This window comes from Hyperoodon ampullatus (genome assembly GCF_949752795.1).
Source record: "Hyperoodon ampullatus genome assembly, chromosome: 13".
NCBI lineage: Eukaryota > Metazoa > Chordata > Mammalia > Artiodactyla > Ziphiidae > Hyperoodon > Hyperoodon ampullatus.
The window spans coordinates 16,713,195-16,734,292 of NC_136926.1; the positions used below are offsets into that span (position 1 = coordinate 16,713,195).

The 21,098-nt window shown below is 40.6% G+C and overlaps 1 protein-coding gene across 8 annotated transcripts in view; it reads right to left on the reverse strand.

Moving 5' to 3' along the window:
* MAPKAPK5 (MAPK activated protein kinase 5) overlaps positions 1-20,367 on the reverse strand; it is a 37,167-nt gene extending 16,800 nt beyond the window's left edge. For 3 of the 8 annotated variants that reach the window (XM_079717065.1, XM_079717061.1, XM_079717060.1), the window contains exons 1-7: positions 20,258-20,367; positions 10,326-10,399; positions 9,765-9,840; positions 8,875-8,972; positions 7,268-7,376; positions 5,744-5,833; positions 4,682-4,777 (exon numbers count right to left, since the gene is read on the reverse strand). In XM_079717065.1, coding sequence (XP_079573191.1) covers positions 4,682-4,777; positions 5,744-5,833; positions 7,268-7,376; positions 8,875-8,972; positions 9,765-9,840; positions 10,326-10,399; positions 20,258-20,293 — 579 coding nt within the window. In that variant the 5' untranslated portion in view covers positions 20,294-20,367. The remainder of the gene's footprint in view (positions 1-4,681; positions 4,778-5,743; positions 5,834-7,267; positions 7,377-8,874; positions 8,973-9,764; positions 9,841-10,325; positions 10,400-20,257) is intronic. The other 5 variants (XM_079717063.1, XM_079717062.1, XM_079717067.1 and 2 more) reach the window with 3 other exon arrangements.
* Between the last annotated feature and the right edge of the window lie 731 nt (positions 20,368-21,098).

The window sequence follows — 21,098 nt, forward strand, 5'->3', positions numbered from 1 at the left end:
CTCAGAAATGACAGATGATGCAATCAGCAGACAAGGATTTAAACAAGTTATTAAATATGCTGAGGTACTTAAAGGGAAACATTAACAAAATGAGAAGAGAAACAGATTATATAAATCTGAAGTGAGGAAATTCACAGATTAGACAATGCAGAAGAGTCGTGAAATTGAAGACCTAGCAATAGAATCTAGCCAAAGTGGAGCACAGATAGAAAAAAAAAAAAAATGAAGGAAAAAAAAAAAGATCAGAACCTCAATGCTCAGTGTGTGATCTAACATACATATAACTGGAGTCTCGTTAAAATGGCACAGAGAGGACAAGCACAAAAATATTTGAATAAATGTCTGAAAATTTTCCTAAATTGGTAAACATCATAAACTGACAGATCCAAGGAGCTCAATAAACACCTAGCAGGAAAAACAAACACCCATACTATAATCAAATGGCTGGAACTGCTGTTTCTGTCTAGGATGTAGAGAGCCGGAAAGGGTGTCACTCTCACCCTAACAGCAAGGAAAATCCAGATAAACTATAAAATCATAAACTATAAAATCATCACTTTTCTTGAACTCATCAGAGGTCTAAAAGCAACAAAGTATTCTTGTCCCTTCCAAGAAGAGAAAACACATAAAGACTGGCTCATCTGTGACACAGCCTAGGAGAAAGCATTATAGCATGCCATAAGCATAAAGAGAATTTGGCTAAATTTTTAACAAATTACTAAAGGCAAAGTTGGGGCTAGCAGACCCCTTAGGAGCCATGGAAACAAGGGGCATTCACACCCACTCGCAGGCTCTTCTGCTCTTGAGACTCAAGAAAACAGGACCTGACCAAGACTGAGGCTGGTTCAGAAAAGAGATACCTCTCCACCCATCGTTGCCATCACCCTCCATCAGGCTAGCAAGCACCAAGTAATAAGTAACAGCAGTCCACTGTTAGTGGCAGAAAAAGACTGTGAGGTGAAAGCCCCTCTGAGGCAGAGGCACACAGCCAATGCCAAAGATGAAGATGGAGAAGAAACACTTAAAAAAAAACACAAACCTGTGGCACCCCAAACCCCACCCTAAGCACAAGGTAACAAGAGAGGAATCTCGAGCCAGTGACACAGTAAAAATAACAATAGCAACAGAGCTCACACTAAGCTCAACTCCTAAGTAGACTGACTCAATTCCCTACCCCCATACTAAAGGACTAACTGCAGAAGCAGCAAGCCAACTTCCAGACTTCCACCTCCATCTCTACAGATCCTACAAAGATTTAAAAGGTTAATAAGGGATTATCATAATTTTATGCCAATAAATTAAAAAACAGTCAAATTTCTTAAAGACACAAATTACTAAAACTGGCTCAAGAAGAAATATAAAAATTCAATAGATCTATACCTATTTTAAAATTTTACATCATTAAAAATCCACAATGAAGACTCCAAAATACCAATCTTACACAAACTGTTTCAGAAAATAAAGGAGGAAGACACATTTCCCAACTAATAGTATGATGTCAGCATTATTACCCTGATACCTTGAAACAAGGCAAAGACATTATGAGAAAAGATTATGGACCAATATCTCTTTTGTTAAAAAACACAAAATCCTTAACAAAATATTAGCAAAACAAATCAATCATCATGACTAAGTGAGTTTTATCTTAGGAATGTAAGATTGGTATAATGCCTGAAAATCAATTAATTCATCATATTAACAAAATAAAGAAGAAAAAATATATCATCAGTTCAATAGATGCAGAAAAAGCATTGGGTAAAATTTAACACATTCCCTTTCAGTAAACTAGGAACAGAAGGAAACTTCCTCAACCTGATAAAGGACATCTGCAAAAAACGTAACAGTTAATATCATACTTAATGGTGAAAGACTGAACGTTTTTTCTGTAAGATCAGGAACAAGGCAAGGACGTTTGCTCTCATCACTTATATTCAACTGGTAGTCCTAGCCAACACAATAAGGGAAGGAAAAGAAATAAAAGGCAAACATACTGGAAAGAACAAAGTAAAACTATCTTTATTCACAGATGACATGACTTTGTATGTAGAAAATCTTAACAAATCTATTTTTTAAATCTACTAGAATTAATAAGCGATTTAGGCAAGATCCCAGGATTCAAGGGATCAAAAATCATTTATCTCTCTACAAACTATAAACAAACAATAGGAAAATGAAATTTTAAAAAATATCATTTCCAGTAATTTCCAAAAACATAAAATATAGGAAAAAATTTAAGAAAACAGGTATAAAACCTATACACTAAGAAATATAAATGTTTCTGAGAAAAATTAAAGACCTAAATAAATGGAAAGATATACCATGTTCATTGAGTAGAAGACTTTATATTGTTAAGATGTCAGTTCTCTCCAAATTCATCTATAGGTTAAATACAATTCAAATCAAATCCCAGGAGTCTTTTCTGTCATAGAGAATTGAATTCTAAAATTTACAGAGAAATGCAAAGGATCCAGAATAGTGAAAACAATTTTGAAAAAGAATACATTTGAAGGACTTATTACACTATCTGAGGTCAAGACTTAATATAAAGCTACAGTGATCCAGATGGTATATAGACATATGTATCAAATAAACAGAATAGAGCCTAGAATAGACCAACACATATATGGTCAATTGATTTTCAACAAAACTGCAAAATAATTCAATTTGACAAAACTGTAAGGTAATTCAATGAGGCAAGGATAGTCTTTTCAACAAGTGATATGGAAACGACATCCATAAGGGAAAAAAAGAAGCTTGACCCTTTATATACACACACACACACACACACACACACACACACACACACACACACACCCCTCAAATGGATCACAGTCTAAAATATAAAAGCTAAAACTATAACCTTTAATAAGAAAACATGAGAAAATCTTCATCTCCATGGATATGGAAAGACTTCTTAGGAACAAAAAGCACTAACCATTGAAAAAAAAATTGGTGAATTGGACTTGATCAATATTTAAAACTTCTACTATTCAAAAGATCATTAAGAAAACTGATGGGGACTTCCCTGGCAGTCCAGTGGCTAAGACTCTGTGCTTCCAATGCAGGGGGCATGGGTTCAATCCCTGATCAGGGAACTAAGATCCCACATGCCATGTGGCACGGCCAAAAAAAAAAAAAGAAAACTGAAATGCAAGCCACAGACTGAGAGAAATATTTATAATATATATGTTGTAGGCAGGATAATGGCCTCCCAAAGAAGTCCTGTCCTAATCCCTGGAACCTATGAATATGTTACCTTACATAGCAAAAGGGACTTCTAAGATTCGATTAAATTAAGGATCTTGAGATGGGGGATTATCCTGGATTACCCAGGTGGGTCCAATGTAATTGGACCTGGTCAGAGTCAGAGAGACTGGAAGATGCTACCTACACTGCTGTCTTTGAAAATGGAGGAAGAGGCCACAAGCCAAAGAATGCAGGTGGCCTCAGAAGCTGAAAAGGCAAGGGAATGGATTCTCCCCTAGAGCCTCCAAAAGGAACACAGTCCTGCTGACATCCTGAACCATTTCAGACTTCTGACCTTCAGAACTGTAAGATAATAAATGTATGCTGTTTTAAGTTACTAAGTTTGTGGCAATTTGTTACAGCAGCAGTAAAATATTAATACATATATATGACAAAGAACTTGTATCCAGAATATAATTTAAAAAATTCTTATATCTCATTTATAAAACAACACAAAAAGGGCAAAAGATTTCTACCCATACTACACAGAATATATAGACATTCTGTACACATTGTACAGAATGTTGTACCCATATTTCACAATAGAACAGCCAGTAGACACATGAAAAAATATTCAATAACAGTAGCCATCAGGAAAATGCTATAATTAAATCCATAACAAAATAACACGAACATACCTACCAGAATGACCAAGATTATAAACACTAACAAACATAAGCTGGTGATAAGAATGTGAAGAAACTGGAACATTTACATTACATCAGTGGTGCACACAACCATTTTGGAAAAAGATTTTACCTAAAGGGGATGGGTATGTCCCCCAAAATTCATAAATGAATGTTCCTAGCAACTTTATTCCTAATGGTGAAAAATAGGAAACAACCCCAAATGGCCATCAGTCAGTGAATGGATAAACAAATGTGGCTTGGTCATATGATGGAATACTACTCAGCATTAAAAAGGAACTAATTACTGATAAATACAGCAACATGGATGGATCTCAAAAACATGCTGAGCCAAAGAAGTGAAACAAAAAAGGTACAGAATTCCATTTTTATGAAATTCTACAACAGGCAAAACTAACCAATAATGACAGAAAGTAGATCAGTGGTTTTAATTAAGGGGATTAAGTTGGGAGCAGAATGACTGCAAAGGCACACAAGACAGTTTTTGAAGTGATGGAAATGTTTTTTATCTTGACTTTGGTGATGTTCATGCAGGAGTATCCATTTGTCAAAACTCATCAAACTACACTTAATGTAGAAGTATTTTATTGTATATTAATCATACCTCGATAAGGCTGCTTTTAAAAGAATAAAATGCCTGCACCAAATTAAGCAGCCTATAGGTTTATGAAGCTGAGTCCTCCTTCTTCCATTTGTAATATACATCCACCCATACTGTGGAATGGAAGAAACGTGAGTGTACAGGCAGCTTGGTGACACATCCTACGGAAGAAACAGCACATGCTTACCTGAGGTGCTACATAATATGGGGTGAACTGAGGTGTCATCAAGTCACCTTGGTCAATTTTGGCAAATCCAAAGTCACACAACTTCACTGGGGCATCCTGAAATAAAACAAATGGGGGTCACTGCTCCAGAGTTCTCGGAAAACGTTAAAGGAAAATGCAGGTGCAAGACATGTTACCTTAAGCTCTCAGGAGTTTCTAGCTGAGACCTGAACCTATGAGTAGCATGTCCTCAGCTCTGGAGACAATGATTCATATTTAGAAACTGTTCTTAGTAATACAGAAGTAAGGAATTTCTACCCACTCACAGTTATCCCTGTTTTATAACTTGTAAAGGCAGCACTAAAATCAAGATGCCTCCTGACTCTATTGGCCCATTATCTCTCATCAATCTAGGGTGCTGCTTCACCCTCAACATCAGCTTCATGATAGCCAGAGTAAGTTATCTGGTGGGACACAGTGCACGGGGCATGGATTGGGGCTGGAGAGGAAAACACACCTTATGAGGGTTAACACTAAACACAACCATTAAGTTCCAAGGTAACATATAACAGCATATAGATTCCTGCCCCTTCCCAAAGTCCTTGCAAATAATATCCAAAATCTGAAGTCCTTAGGTACAAACACACATTAGTGTCATCCAAAATGATCGATGCTAGGGGTATGGTACAATTTCTCTGAGCCTCTAGCAAGGGAACAGATATGGGAAAAGCAAGCTGCTTGAAGCACTTTGTTTATTTTTGTGTTTGTTTTTTGCGGTATGCAGGCCTCTCCCGTTGCGGAGCACAGGCTCCGGACGTGCAGGCTCAGCGGCCATGGCTCATGGGCCCAGCCGCTCCGCGGCATGTGGGATCTTCCCGGACCGGGGCACGAACCCGTGTCCCCTGCATCAGCAGGCGGACTCTCAACCACTGTGCCACCAGGGAAGCCTGTGCTTGAAACACTTTGGCCTAAAGCCTCTTCACCATGGATTCAGAGCACTCCAAACATATACACACCTACACACTGTTCCTGAACTATATTGAGAGTAGCAGCACTAAAATACAGAAGAGCAAGTCATCTCACCAAAGAGTTATCCTTGAAGAGCAGATTTTCAGGCTTGAGGTCTCTGTGTGCGATGTTTAACAAGTGACAGTGCTGTAGAGCCAAAGCTATCTGGAAGGGACATAATGGAGCAACCATATCTTAGAAAAGATAGTTCTTTAATTCCCCTGGTTTAGAGAACTCAGGATGTTAAAAAATGATCCTTACTAAGTCAGTTAAGACTGTGGTCAGTTTTCAGTTTTAAAGCAGAAATTAAGTAAGACTTCAGATATCAAGAAATAGAAATGAATTAAGCTGTATTTTGTTCAACAAAAAGAAAAAATACAACAGTAAAACAATTCTTTGTCATAATAAGCTGATGGTTAAATCCTGTATGAAATGGGAAAAATGAAATACTTGCACTTCCATTAATCTGAGATGTGACAAGTACTGCAAAGCAAACACTGGGCCAGGCAGTCTTCAGAGAGCCTGGCTTCCCCCTAGCAGGGCAGCGGCACTAACGCCTGACTCAAAGGAAACCTGCACTCTTCAGGGAGCCCAACTTGAAGTTCTGCTTTCAAGAACAACAGAAAGCAGTTGAATGGATTTTTCCACCTGATGTTCTAATCTGCCCGTCCCACTGGTTGAAAATGTTGCCTGTTTAGGTGGATTTAAAGGAGTTTGGTTTTACAGAAGATTATCAGAGCTCATACTTTAGTCCTAATATTTGAAAAATACAAGCTATAATTTTTAAAATCAAATAGAACAGATTTTATCTGTTCTTTAACACTCTGTATGGAATTGCCTTGGCATTCCAAATATCAGTTCCTCCCTACCAGAAAAGAGGCGTCAAAAAATGCTTGAGGCTCACAGAAAATTTGGAAGAATTTTTTCATGAAGAACCAGTTGGGCTATGTGTCCTGCTTCTCTCTGCTTTGCTTGCTTGGCCTGAAGAGAAACCTTGAGGGTTTAGCTTTTTCATCTCCTCATGAGGTTATTTCCAGTTGGATTCCTAGTATTGTTTGTGATGTACATCATTCCTCTAGCAATAAAATGTGATGTCAAAATAGAGAGAACATAAAACCAGGAATAACCCAGAATTACAAAGACCTTAGACTACTATTAAAATCTGATGAGAGAAAGGTGACTCATAAGCAAAAAGTATCTTATATGTAATTGCCTTAGAACATATTTTTACACCATACAGTCTTTCAGGTAGTATCACTAGCATTTTATCTCAAAGTCCAATAACAGTGCTTGGAAGCTATACGTCTAAAGATTATCTACAATCTAAAAAGGAGTTAAGATTACCTTCCTTCCAGAGTTTATTTAAATCTTATCATAGGCAAACAATTGAAAACCACTTAAGAATACAGGTCCCCCCCACCAAAGCATAAAAGGGGGTCACATTCCTCCTGTCAAGGCATCTTTTCTAATTACATAACAAAGCAGGCAATGAGAGATCAAATAGAGCTTTTCTTCAAGCTTTCTTTTATTCCCCCCAATGAAATTGTGCTTGTTAACCAACACTGTTGGCAGTTTGATTGGTACCCGGGGTTAACTTGCCTGCTTTGTTACTTGGCTGGCTTGCTTCTCTGTAAAGTGCCGGTGCTGGCTGATTCTGTGAAATAGCTCTCCCCCTTCCATCATCTCCATTACAATTAAGAGTCGAGCCCTGTTTGAAAGCATTTGATTTTGTTAAGTTAAAAAACAAAACAAAACAAAACAAAACTGAAACATCAAGTAGCTAACCTAGATACCTCACCTACAAAGCGTTACTACTTCCTAAATCTAGTCCTACCAAGCCCCTTTGAGTTGGATCCCTTGTCAGTACCAGCTGGACACTATGAATAAGGACTATCCCTGACCTAAAGGTTTCTAAGAAGCTAAAAGAAAGCAGAAGAATTAGTTTTGAAGACAATGATCCTTTTGAGGATTCTGTACTTAACTTGTATATACATTTTAGGGAAGTGTATCGAAAACAGAATACGACTTTGTATAGGACATGAATATCAAGTCATTCAGTTGGGCTGTCTTGGTTATTCACGTGTGTGTGTGTGTGTGTGTGTGTGTGTGTGTGTGTGTGTGTGTGTGTGTGTGTGTGTGTGTGTGTGTGTGTGTGTGTGTGTGTGTGTGTGTGTGTGTGTGTGTGTGTGTGTGTGTGTGTGTGTGTGTGTGTGTGTGTGTCCCCCTCTCTACTCTCTGCCCCCACTCCACTAGTTTTCCATACAGCATGCCCAGCAAGATAGCCAGATAGGGTTACACAGCTACTAAATAAAAGCAAAAATTCTCATGTTGTCAAAAAAAAAAATCCGAATTTTGGTTACCACCCTTTGATATAAATGCTTCCAGCTTCCATCCAAATGCTTTCACCAACAGAGCACAATTTTAAGAAATAATCATTTGATTTCCCATTCTTCTTTACAAATTCATCTTTTTCCATCTGGAAAACTCCTACTCACCCCCTTCAAGTCCTCGCCCCCACGTAACTGCTCTGAGACACCTCGCCTCCCCAGCCTACAGGGGGCAGCTCTCCTCCTTTGTAAGCTCAAAATATTTTATGCATGCCTCTCCTTGGTACCTATCACACTGCTAGAATAATAGGTTTACATCTCAGTCCCTTCAATGGAAACCATACCTTATTTAACTTTGAATTCCCTGGAAGAGATTTAGAATGACACCCAATGAGCTTGCCAAACATTTGGAGGCTAAAAGAATGATGTTGATTTCTTCCTTTAAAAGGAATGTCAGATTCAGCAATAAGGGCTTTTTGCCATATCAACTTCTAAGACATTGCCTAGAATAATATTTGGTCTCCTTTTGCTAATTTGAAATAGAATCTGTTTTAATTCCACATTACTCAGGGGGGGCCAGGAGAGTGGGTAGGGTATAGATGAAGCAAGGCTGGCAATGAGTTGATAACTGTTGAGGTTGGGTGATGGGTACTTAAGGACTCATTACATGATTCTTTTACAAATGTTTGAAAATTTCCAAGTTAAAAAGTAAAGGAGAGAAGAAAAAGAAAGAGGAAGGGAGGGAGGCAGGCAGGGAGGGAGGCAGGCAGGGAGGGAGGGAAGGGAGGGGAGAGAAAGAGGGCACAAAAGAAGACCCCACTACACCTTGGCTTACATATGGAGAGGTGGTCATGTGATAATGACCCTGTGTAGTCTTACCTGGGGCTGGACTCATGAGGAAACTGTACACTGTTAGCAAACACTTCAATGATTTGAACTATATTTGGGTGTGTGGCACACATCATGTGCAGACGTACCTTAAAGAAGAACAGAGGAAATGTTTCTGTACTTGGGGGATGCCAACATTTTCTCTCCAAACTTTCCCCCCAAAACTGACCACACTAGGCCTGGGGATGAGCCTATTACAGTAAAAAAACCTTATCACCTGGAATGACGTTTAAAAAAAAAAGTGTTTTCATACACAGATTACCTCCTTAATGCTCTTTCCATGAAAAAACCTCACCAACAGATTTATTTACTTCTACTGTCCTATGTATTAGCAAATGAAAAATTTGGTAAATAATACATCTTATTTCAGAAATTATTCATATATCTCTAAGCAAAAGAATAAGTCCTTCATTGCATATTATTAACATGTCATCACCACATCCAAATAATTTTAAACAAATGCCTATTATTAAAAACTAGAAATACATCCTCAGAGTTCTCCTGCAACACCTTTTCAATACACTATTCACTAGAACCTTCCTCATACTATTTTATCTCCACTCTTTAAAGACCTTTTCCAATAAGCAAAAGCTGAAGTAAACCTGAGTATTTTGGGGTATAAGAATTGCATTAATTGAAAAAGAACAAAAGGTGGTTTGAAAGGAAGCAAGACTTCACTAACAGCTTTTGGTATTGATGGATGAAGAACTTTATAATGATAACATGGAATAGCAAAAAGTATGAATATAAACAGAGTAAGTATGAACATAAAATTCTTTGTGAATCTCTGTATTCTCTCCATGAAGCTGCCTTACTTGTAAAAAGAATAATTCTTAGGCACTTCAAATATTTAGGCAAATCAAGGCAATAATGGACCATACCTCATTTCTAGCTTTTGGACGATCAAAAAGAATTTTCAGTGCAAACCGTTCTTGGGTAGATTTCTTCACACAGACTCTAGATTTGGAGAAAAAAGTTCAATCAGAAATTATCTAAGTTACAGTGAAAACTAATTTAGCAAGCTGTTCTTTGAGAACTGTGCTTCTAATCAAAAATATATCCAGGCACATCAGAACAAACTTGCCCCCAGGTCTAGCAGATGGAAAGGCAGAAAGGCATCTCACCCACCCTTCACAGGCCTTAGACATGTGAAACCAACTTGATGCTGGCCAAGAAAGACAAAATGGCCTCTGCTGGCTACAAGTGACTCATACAGGGGCTCCATGGTATCAACATCTTAAATGATTCTGTTACAGATCATGTGACTTCATCACTTAAATATATTTCTAAATGGATGAGAAAAAGCCTATCATAAATACCTCTGCTTGTTAAATTAAGGCTGTTTCACAAATCTGGCAAACCTAATGCTTCTAACTTAAGATGTATTTCGAACAGGTCCTCTTTAGAACAATTGTGTCATAGTTTGCACATGGGTCTCTTACCTAACTGGACCACTAATTCCAGCTCCCAGCTTCTGAGTCCAATTGATACTGTATTCCTCTAAAATGGAGGTTTCCTATTAAAATAAAAATGGAGGAGGCAGAGAATGATTCTCCAGTTAAAAAGCTGAATAGTTAAGCAGAGGTGGGACAACAGAAAACCTTAATGCTCAACATCTCAGCTTCTGAAAGAAGCTGATAAGTAGAGCTTTGTGTAGGGCTTTATAATTACACATTTCGCCTACAGGACTATGCTAGGCTTTGTTTTCCAACAAGAGAAGGCAAACTTTAGGATAAAAAGAAATTCTTCAGCTCATCTGCAAGGTCCATGTGAGTAAATACTCGTTGTGTTTTTTTTTTTTTCTTGAGTGTGGGAAGAAGATATTCTTTCAAAATGTTTCACTACTAAGTATTTATTTGCCAAATGGTCAAGTATATTTTCTGAGATTCTAGAAAGACTGGTCTGATACATGCTGCTATGATATAGAGGTCTATATCCTTGAACAAGTTGATCAAATTGGAATAACTGAATAAATTAAAACTTAAAAGTTCAAATAAAATAGTAATAAATATCGTAGTACATTTATCTAGTTTTCAAGTGTTATTTTGAGTACAAAGATATTGTCACGTTCATTGTGTAACTATATTCTTCACAGTTTTAATAGATTCCAATAGCTTTCAATAGTTCCAGATACAGCCTCTACAGTTTAATTAAAGTTTTTATGGAATTACTGTGTAGTCACTAAATATTGAGCTTCTGTTGCCATATGTTTTTAGGCAAGAAAGCCATACACTTAAACTGTGGTAGGCTAAAATTCATTTTTCAGGGTTCCACGGGTAGAACAGAAAACCAACTATAGACCTGGAGAAATTAGGCCAAAACTCATGACACTATCAAATTGTTTTGTTGCAATGACAATCTGATAGATTATAATTAGCAACAGAATTGTGATTCCCAGGTATAGGAACAGAATATTTGTCCACGTAACACAAACTTAATGAGCAGTCAGTAAGTGCCAGACACCAGGATAAGTTCAGAGATGAAAACGGAGCTTCTGTCCAATGAATATGTAAGTGTATAAAACAAGCTTAGAATAGCCTTCATCTCCACACCTTCCTGCTGCCAGTTCTTGATAAAGGTTCCCATCATATAGCAAATGCTCAATAACTATGGAAAGAATGACTAGAAAGGTGGACTAAAACCAGGTGATGGAAGGACATTGATTTGCAAGGGACAAGCAAAATCATTACACAAACTCTCTTCTGAAAAACTGTATATCAGGGTTAAGGAGCTTGTCAAAGTCACACAGTGAGCCATAGGCACTGATAAGACTAGAATCTATGGCTTTGGCCTCTTCCCCATCATTCATCTTTGGCATCATCCCCGGCTATCAGGGGTAACTGCCCAGGCCCCCGCATGAGGATTAGGAATGAATCCTGCCCAATTAGGGAAGTCCCAGGTCTCCACTCACCATCTCCTAAACAGAATTCAAACCTACCCATTTAACCTGTCTACCTCCTTCATGTTTCCACTGCCTATCCTGCTGGATTCAGAAGTATTTGAGAAGACAGAGAGGAAGACAGAATTGGGAAAGAGTGAATTGGAGCATAGTCTATGCTTCATGGTAGAGTAAAAATTGCCAGCCTCTGATGAAGACATACACTCATTGGAGACTCAATGGAAAAGAGAGATTCGTTCTACAGAATTATTTGTTACAGTCAAATCAAAGGACTATTCATATGTCCAGTTCCTGGGATGTAAAAATAATATTAGACCAAATTCTTCACTGCACTGGTGCTTATTAAGATGGTACTCTACCTAATGGACAGCCAAGAAAGTTCAAATTATAGAGGCTCTGACTGAAGTTTTGACACTTGGCTTTGCAGAAGGTAAGAGAGGCAATACCAGGTCTCTCTACAGCCCTGATCTCTGAACCCTATTTTTCTTACGTCTGTTGTCCTCTTTACCAGGTTTAACTCTTGCAAATTTGTTGATGGTGTCATAAACACTAACCAGTTCTAAGACTTCACTAAGCCCAGCTGGACAAAAGAAGTAACATTCTCACATCAGCCGACTCTTCTATGTGTAGGTGGCATATTTTCTCACATATTTTAATGGCAAAGAGAAGGTAAAAAGGCATGGGTCAATTAAGACACTTTATTGAAGAAAATTATGGACTACCTCAAATGTATCAATGACAAATACATTGACTGGGTTCTGCTAAAGTAATCTATACATTGGGACTTCCCCGGTGGCACAGTGGTTAAGACTCTGTGCTCCCAATGCAGGGGGCCTGGGTTCTATCCCTGGTCAGGGAACTAGATCCCACATGCATGCCATAACTAAGAGTTCACATGCCACAACTAAGGAGTTCATGTGCTACAACTAAGGAGCAGGCGAGCTGCAACTAAGGAGCCCTCAAGTCGCAATTAAGGAGCCCGCCTGGCACAACTAAGACCCAGCACAACCAAATAAATAAATAAATATTTTTTAAAAAAATCTATACACTGTCTTAAATAAGGATATAGACTCATGGAATGAAGTACAGTTGACCCTTGAACAAGATAGGGGGTTAGGGGTGCTGGCACTGGCACAGTCAAAAATCCACGTATAGGGGCTTCCCTGGTGGCGCAGTGGTTGAGAGTCCGCCTGCCGATGCAGGGGACGCGGGTTCGTGCCCCGGTCCGGGAAGATCCCACATGCCGCGGAGCGGCTGGACCCGTGAGCCATGGCCGCTGAGCCTGCGCGTCCGGAGCCCATGCTCTGCAACGGGAGAGGCCACAACAGTGAGAGGCCCGCGTACGGCACACACACACACAAAAAAATCCACGTATAGGGGCTTCCCTGGTGGCGCAGTGGTTGAGAGTCTGCCTGCCGATGCAGGGGACATGGGTTCGTGCCCCGGTCCGGGAAGATCCCACATGCCATGGAGCGGCTGGGCCCGTAAGCCATGGCCGCCGAGCCGGCGCATCCAGAGCCTGTGCTCCGCAACGGGAGAGGCCACAACAGCGAGAGGCCCACGTACCGCAAAAACAAACAAACAAACAAAAAAACCCACTATTAACAGTGTAACAAAGGCAACCCACAAAATTGGAGAAAATATTTGCAAATCATGTATCTGATAAGGGATTAATATGCAGAATATGTAGAGAACTCCTAAAACATAACCAAAAACCCCCAAACAACCCAATTCAAAAAATAGGCAAAGGACTCAGACATTTCTCCAAAGAAGATACATGAATGGCCTAGAGCACATGAAAAATGCTCAATGTCACTAATCATTAGGGGAATGCAAATCAAAACTATAGTGGGGGGCTTCCCAGGTGGCGCAGTGGTTGGGAGTCCGCCTGCCGATGCAGGGGACACGGGTTCATGCCCTGGTCCGGGAGGATCCCGCATGCCGCGGAGTGGCTGGGCCTGTGAGCCATGGCCGCTGAGCCTGCGCGTCCTGAGCCTGTGCTCCACAGCGGGAGGGGCCACAACAGTGAGAGGCCCGTGTACCGCAAAAAAAAAAAAACAAAAAAAAAAACTATAGTGGGACACTACCTCAAACCCATTCGGATGGCCACTATTAAAAACAACAACAACAACAAAACAGAAAAGAACAAGTGTTGGAGAGAATGTGGAGAAAACTGGAACCCCTGTGCACTACTGGTGGGAATGTAAAATAGTACAGCTGCTGTGGAATATGGTATGGTAGTTCCTCAGAAACTTAGAAATAATGACTATATGATCCAGTAATTCTACTTCTGGGTATAAACCCAAAAGAGTTGAAAGCAGGATCCTGAAGAGATATTTGTATGTCCATGTTCAAAGTAGCATTATTTACAATAGCTAATACATGCAAGCAACCTGAGTGCCCACTGATGGATGAATGGATAAGCAAAATGTGGGCTATACATACAATGGAATATTATTCACCCTTAAAAAGGAAGGAAATTCTGCAATATGCCACAACACGGATGAACCTTGAGGACATTATGCTAAGTGAAATAAGCCACTCACAAAAAGACAAATTCTGTATGCTTCTACTTATATGAAGTATTCAGAGTAGTCGAAATCATAGAAAATAGAATGGCAGTTGCTAGGGGCTGGGGGAAAGGAGGCAATGAGGAATTACTGCTTAATGGGTAGAGTTTCAGTTTTATAAGATGAAAAGGGTTATGGAGTTGAATAGTGGTAATGGTTGCCCAACATTATGAGTATGTTTAATACCACTGAACTATACAGGTAAAAATGGTTAAGATGGTAAATTTCATGCTATGTATACTTTACTAAAAAAATTAAAAAAAAAAAAGAACGGAAAAAAATATACCACAAGTAACCAAAAGAAAGCTGGAGTAGCTATACCTGACAACAGATAAAACAGACTTTAAAACAGAAGATGTTAATAGAGAAAGAGAGGAACTTTTTATAATGATAAGAAGGTCAATTCAAGGACTTCCCTGGTGGTGCAGTGGTTAAGACTCCGCACTCCCAATGCAGGGGGCCCAGGTTCAATCCCTGGTCAGGGAACTAGATCCCACAGGCATGCCACAACTAAGGAGCGCAAGTGCCATAACTAAAGGAGCCCACCTGCTGCAACTAAGACCTGGTGCAACCAAATAAATAATTATTGAAAAGAAAAACAAAAATAATAGTTGGCGATTTCAAAACCTCCACTCTCAATAATAGATAAACTAGACAGAAAATCAGCAAGAATGTAGAAAACAACACTATCAATGAACCTGACCTGACATCTATAAAACACCCCATTCAACAACAAGGGAATATATATTCTTCCTAAGTGCACACGGAATATCCTCCAGGATAAACCACATGCTAGGTCATAAGTCTCAATAAACTTCTGAAAATTAAAATTATGTAAAGTTCTCCAACAATAATGGAATTAAGCTATAAATCAACAGAAGAAAATTTGGGAAATTTAAAAATATATAGAAACTAAGTAACATGCTTCTAAATAACCAATGAAGAAGAAATAATAAGGGAAATTAGAAAATATTTTGATCTGAAGGAAAATGAAAACACAATAAGCTAAAATGTATGAGCTGCAGCTAAAGCAGCATTTAGATGAAAACACTAAACACTTCTTCAGCTATCAATACCTCTATAACAAAGGAAGATCACAAATCAATAATCTAAGCTTCTACCTTGAAAAACTAAAGAACAAACTATACCCAAAGCAAGCAGAAATATTAAAAAGTAGAGCAGAAATCAATAAAGTAGAAAACAGAAAATAGAGAAAAATCAATGAAAACCAAAAGCTGATTCTTTGAAAGGTCAACAAAATTAACAAACCTTTAGCTAGACTGACTGAGAGAGAAAAAACACAAGTTATTAACATTAGAAATGGGGGCTTCCCTGGTGGCACAGTGGTTAAGAACCCGCCTGCCAATGCAGGGGACACAGGTTTGAGCCCTGATCCGGGAAGATCCCACATGCTGTGGGGCAACTAAGTTTGTGTGCCACAACTCCTGAGCCTGCAAGCCACAACTACTGAGCCCGTGCACCACAACTACTGAAGCCCACGTACCTAGAGCCCGTGCTCCGCAACAGGAGAAGCCACCACAATGAGAAGCCCCACCGCAACCAGAGAAAAGCCCACGCGCAGCAACGAAGACCCAATGCAGCCATAAATAAATAAATAAATTTATTTTTTAAAAAAAGCAGTTCCACCCTTAATAGCATCATAAAGAATAAAATATTTAGGAATAAATTTATCAAAAGAAGATCTGTACACTAAAGACTCAAACACACTGATAAATAGGGGAAAGCCCAGAAAAAAATGGAGAGTTATACCATGTTCTTGGCCTAGAAGACAATATTGTTAAGATGGCAACTGTCCTCAAACTGACCAACAGATACTATGGAATCCCTGTCAAAATCCCAGCACACTTTTCTTGGTAGAATTTGACAAGCTGATTCTAAAATTTATTTGGAAATACAAAGAACTTAAATAACCAACTTAATTTTTTTATATATATAGAAACCTTCAGTTTCCTAGGTTTCTTGGGGGTTTTTTTGAGATTTATTTATTATTCATTTATTTTATTTATTTTTGGCTGCGTCGGGTCTTAGTTGCGGCACACGGGATCTTTCGTTACAGCTCACGGGCTTCTCTCTAGTTGCGGCGGGCAGGTTGTCTCTTCTCTAGTTGTGGCGTACAGGCTCCAGGGCATATGGGCTCTGTAGTTGTGGTGCATGGATTCCAGAGTGCGTGGGCTCTGTAGTCTGCAGCACACAGGCTCTCTAGTTAAGGCGTGCAAGCTCAGTAGTTGTGGCACGTGGGCTTAATTGCCTCACGGCATGTGGGATCTTTGTTCCCCGACCAGGGATAGAACCCGCGTCCCCTGAATTGTAAGGTGGATTCTTTACCACTGGACCACCAGGGAAGTCCTGCCAGCTTAATTTTGAAAAAGAAAAACCAAGTTGGTTCTCATGCTACCCAATTTGAAAACTTACCATAAAGCTTCAGTAATCAAATCAGTGTGGCACTGGCATAAGGATAGTTATATGGGTCAATGAAACAGAAAAGAGACTCAAACAAACAAACAAAAACAAAAAAAGAAAATAAAAAAAGGAAAAGAAGAAAAAAAGAGAATCCAAAAATAAACTTATACATTTATGATCAACTGATTTTCAACAAAGGTAATTCAACAAGCAAAAGACAATGTTTTGAACAAATGGTCTTGGAACAATCCCATTTTGGAAAAGTTTTGCCGTTTCTTAAAAAGTTAAGCATAAACTTACTGTACTACCCAATAATTCCACACGTAGGTATTTACCCAGAAGAAAATGAAACATACGTTCACACAAAAACTTGTATGGACAAGTTTTATTTATCATTTTATTCATAATAGCTAAAAACTGGAAACAATCTAAATGTCCATCAACAGGGGATAAACAATAAAAAGATTCCTCAACTATAAAAAGGAGTGAACTACTAATGCATGCACTAACATGGATGAACCTCAAAAGTATAAGCAAAAGAAACCAAACACATAAGACTATATATTATATAATTTTGATTATTTGGAATTTCTAGAGAGGACAAAAGAATAGTGACAGAAAGCAGATCAGTAGTTGTCTGGGGTAGGGAGTCACAGTAGAGGCTGACTACAGTGAGGCAGAAGGAACTTTCCAGGGACGGGGGTGGGGTGGGGGAGAGGGAGACGAGATAGAAAAATTCTAAAACTGGATTGTGAAGACAGATGCACTGCTCTATAAACTTACTAAAAAATTACTGAATTATACACTTACCTTGGGTGAGTTTTATGGTATGTGAATTATAACTGCAATTTTTTAATGTTTTTAAAACTAAGGAAATGAATTTTCATTAAGTTCATAAAGTATTAAAAACTGCCATATACAATAGAAAACAAATATGTAAGGCAATCTCTAATCCCAAAATGCTCATTATCTAGGTTTAGCTAAGTGACTTGGGAGTAGTGAAGTCATGGCCTATGGCAGTAGAGACAGAAATGAGAAAACAGAGCCTATGGTTGTAGCCAGTTGTCCTTATCCTAATACCTTGAAGAGTAATAGGATGAGATCTTAAAGTCCAATCTGCCCACTCTCAGGTAATCAGGCAGCAGAAGTTTAAATGTTGTGGTGAGAACCCAGGGAAATAGCTTTTCCAGCTGAACTCCAGAGGTCTCAGTTCTTACCAAATGAGGGACAGCCTCAAAAAAGCAAAACAATGAATACAACACAATGCCACAGACCAAAAGTTTTATTTGATGTGATGCTGGCTTGCTGCCAAGGGAATATATCCTCGTCAGTACTGGTTGTTAGATCAGATATTTTCAACTCCACTAATTTGTATTGATTGGACACACCCAAATTAGTAGGAAGATTCACCAATGACCTGTGAATAAGTACATGAAGAAAAGCTAAAAAGTTTTAAGAAAACTAGGTTGGACAATAGTGACCGACTGAAGAAAACCCCAACTCTTTCTAAACCATTCTTAGGTTGCTATGAGCTAATATCCAATATCCATTGAGTTCTTACTAAATGTTAGGTACTGCAAGCACATTTAGATACATGTGCTTATTAAATTCTCAAAAAAACCCTGAGCTGAGGAGATTCTTTTATCCTCTTCTATGGATGAGGAAACTAAGTGACAAAGAAGTAAAGTGACTTATTCAAGGACACAGTTAAATGAATGGCCAGGCTGAATTTCAACTCGAGTCGACCTGGAGAAACTATAACAACCACTAAGTAACACTGCTTCCCCGTTTATACATTTGCCCACTAGAACTATCTCCCTGTTTTGCTCAAAACTCTCTGAGATTTCCCCTTCTACTCAGGGTCAAAGCCAAAGTTCCTTCAATGGCCTACAAGGCCCTGTGTGTACTGTGGCTTCCCATCACCTATCTCGAACATAATCTATACTGACCCACTGCATTCCAGCCACCTTGTTGTTCCTGGGTCACACGACACCTGCACCTACCTCAGGGCCTTTGTACCCGCTGTTCCCACTGTCTATAATATTCTTCCCCAAGACAGTGGAGGTTTGTTCCCTCATTCCCTTCAAAGCTCTATGCAAATGTCACCTCCTCAGGAAAGCCTTCCCTGCCTTCCTAAAATAGTACTCCCCCCTTTTTAATACTTAATTGTATCACCTGGCAATGTTTATTACCTAACTCCACCATCTAGATAGAAGCTCTATGAAAGAGGGACATCTAGGAGTCTGGCTTTGCACCACAAGTGCCTAAGACAGCACCTGGCACAAAGCAGATAATACTTCTTGAATTTAAAACTCTGCCAAATATATTTTGATTCACAACCCAATCATATAACTTTAGGCAATTCACGATGCTGTACCAATAAAATCCAAACCAAAAGAAACAAAATGTATCCAGCAAAGTAGTCTTTTAGAACCTTTATTTCTATTATTTAAAATCTGATCTTCCTTAATGTGTATGTTGTGTTTTGATGCCTCGTTTAAATGGTGACTTTTCTTTGAAGTGACTGATGACTTCTATAAACTTTACCACCCCCAAAATTGTTAGACGTATAAGTTCTTAATTAGTTATTGACTGTAGTGATCGTGTCTTGATGGGGAAAATAACCCCAAGTTGCCTGTCCCTCAAGGGAAAATGAAATTCTTAAATGCACAGAGTTGACCTAACACTGTAAAACAAGTAAATAATACATATCAAACTTTAAGATTCAGTGTTCAATTCACATAAGAACCTAATTTCCTAAGTACAGCTAAATAATTTGTCTGACTCCTGTGACTGAATGCCTCAATGTCTGTTTAAAAAAAAAAAAGAGTAAAAAGCAGGTTTTTAAGAATGTGTCATTTTATTTGGGTCATTTTGGAACACACATATTTGCTTTTCTTTTGGTTAACAGAGCAGTAAGTTACAGGACACCATTAGCTCCTTCTAAATAAACTTAGCGCTACCTAGGAGGAGAAGGAAAAGGAAACAGGAATAGGGGAGGGACCACACGGAAAAGTGAGAACAACTTATTTGCCAAAGGACAGGTCTTGTAAGAAGGCGATCACCTCCTTCTACAACAGCAGATTTAAAACAAATCTGGAGCGATGGGTAAGGTCCAGCTCTCCAAGTGGTGTTGCAGCAGATCATCTGAAAGCAAATTCTGATGGCACTTGGGGAATGATCGAAAACAGTAGTGGGCCCCCCTCCGTCCTACGCACATCAAGTATCTCCACGCCACTCACCTTCCATTCTACCGAAGCGGGGAATCATATCCCCGCTTTAAGCAGGTAAGTCGGAGAGAGTCGGATGTCCCTCCTTACACACATACAAACCCTTCGCCCCAGTGCTGTAAAACGCAGTCCACGGAACCCAGTGAAAACCGAAACCCAGGAGTTGCTCCAAGTTCTCTCCGCTTTCTGAGGTTGGAGCCGAGAGGAATGTCACAGAGACAAAGCGGGGAGGAAGGGGGGCATCTCCCCCTTACCTTGATGGCTTTCTCCATGTCGCTCTCCTCCCACATGCTCCGCGGGGCCCGCACGGCCGGGAGCAGCGGAGGCTGCGCAGCTGCCGGATCCCGCCGCAGCCGAAGGAACAAGGGGCTCAGCGATCGGGGCCCTGGGTCTCGGGGAGACGGGCAGCAGCCGCCCCCGGGGACCTGCGGGGATGACGGCCCCGGCGCCGGCTCGGCCTCGGCGGGCGGCCCTAGGCTGGGGGTGGCGGCGGCAGCGGCCCCCGGGAACAAGCCTTTGTGCTGGGCCCCGCGCGGCCGCCTCCCGGCCTCATCCCCGGCCGGGGAGGCAGGCTCCCGGGGCAGGGCGAGGCGGGGAAGGCCCCGATCTGGGGCGATGTGCTGGGGCCTCGCGGGGCCGCCGCTTAGGCCCGGGCTCGCCAGGTCCTGAGGAGGAGCCTGCGCCTCCGCCTCCGCCGCCGGCACCGCCGCGAAGCCGAGGCCGAGCCCACCGCCGCCGCCGCCGCTGCTCCCGCTGCCGCTTCAGCGCCACACATCGCCGGGACACCCGCGCCGGGCAGCCCCGCCAGCCGCCCGCTTGCCGGCGCTGTGCCCCGCCTGAGCTCCGGGCCGCCCCTCCTGCCGCCCGACTTCGTGTCCCCACGACTCCACGCGCCCCTCGTCACGGTCCGCTGCGGTTTCCGAGCCGCCCCCGATCCAAGCAGTTGACTTGCAGGCGTCCGCCAAGGCCTCCCCAAGGTGGCGCCACACCCAGGATAGGCCCCCGGGCCCTCCGCCGCGCTGGCGCCGAGTTGATGACATAAAAGGCTCAGGCTCGCGGGGCGGGGCTATTGGACCTCACCACCGGACTCTAGTG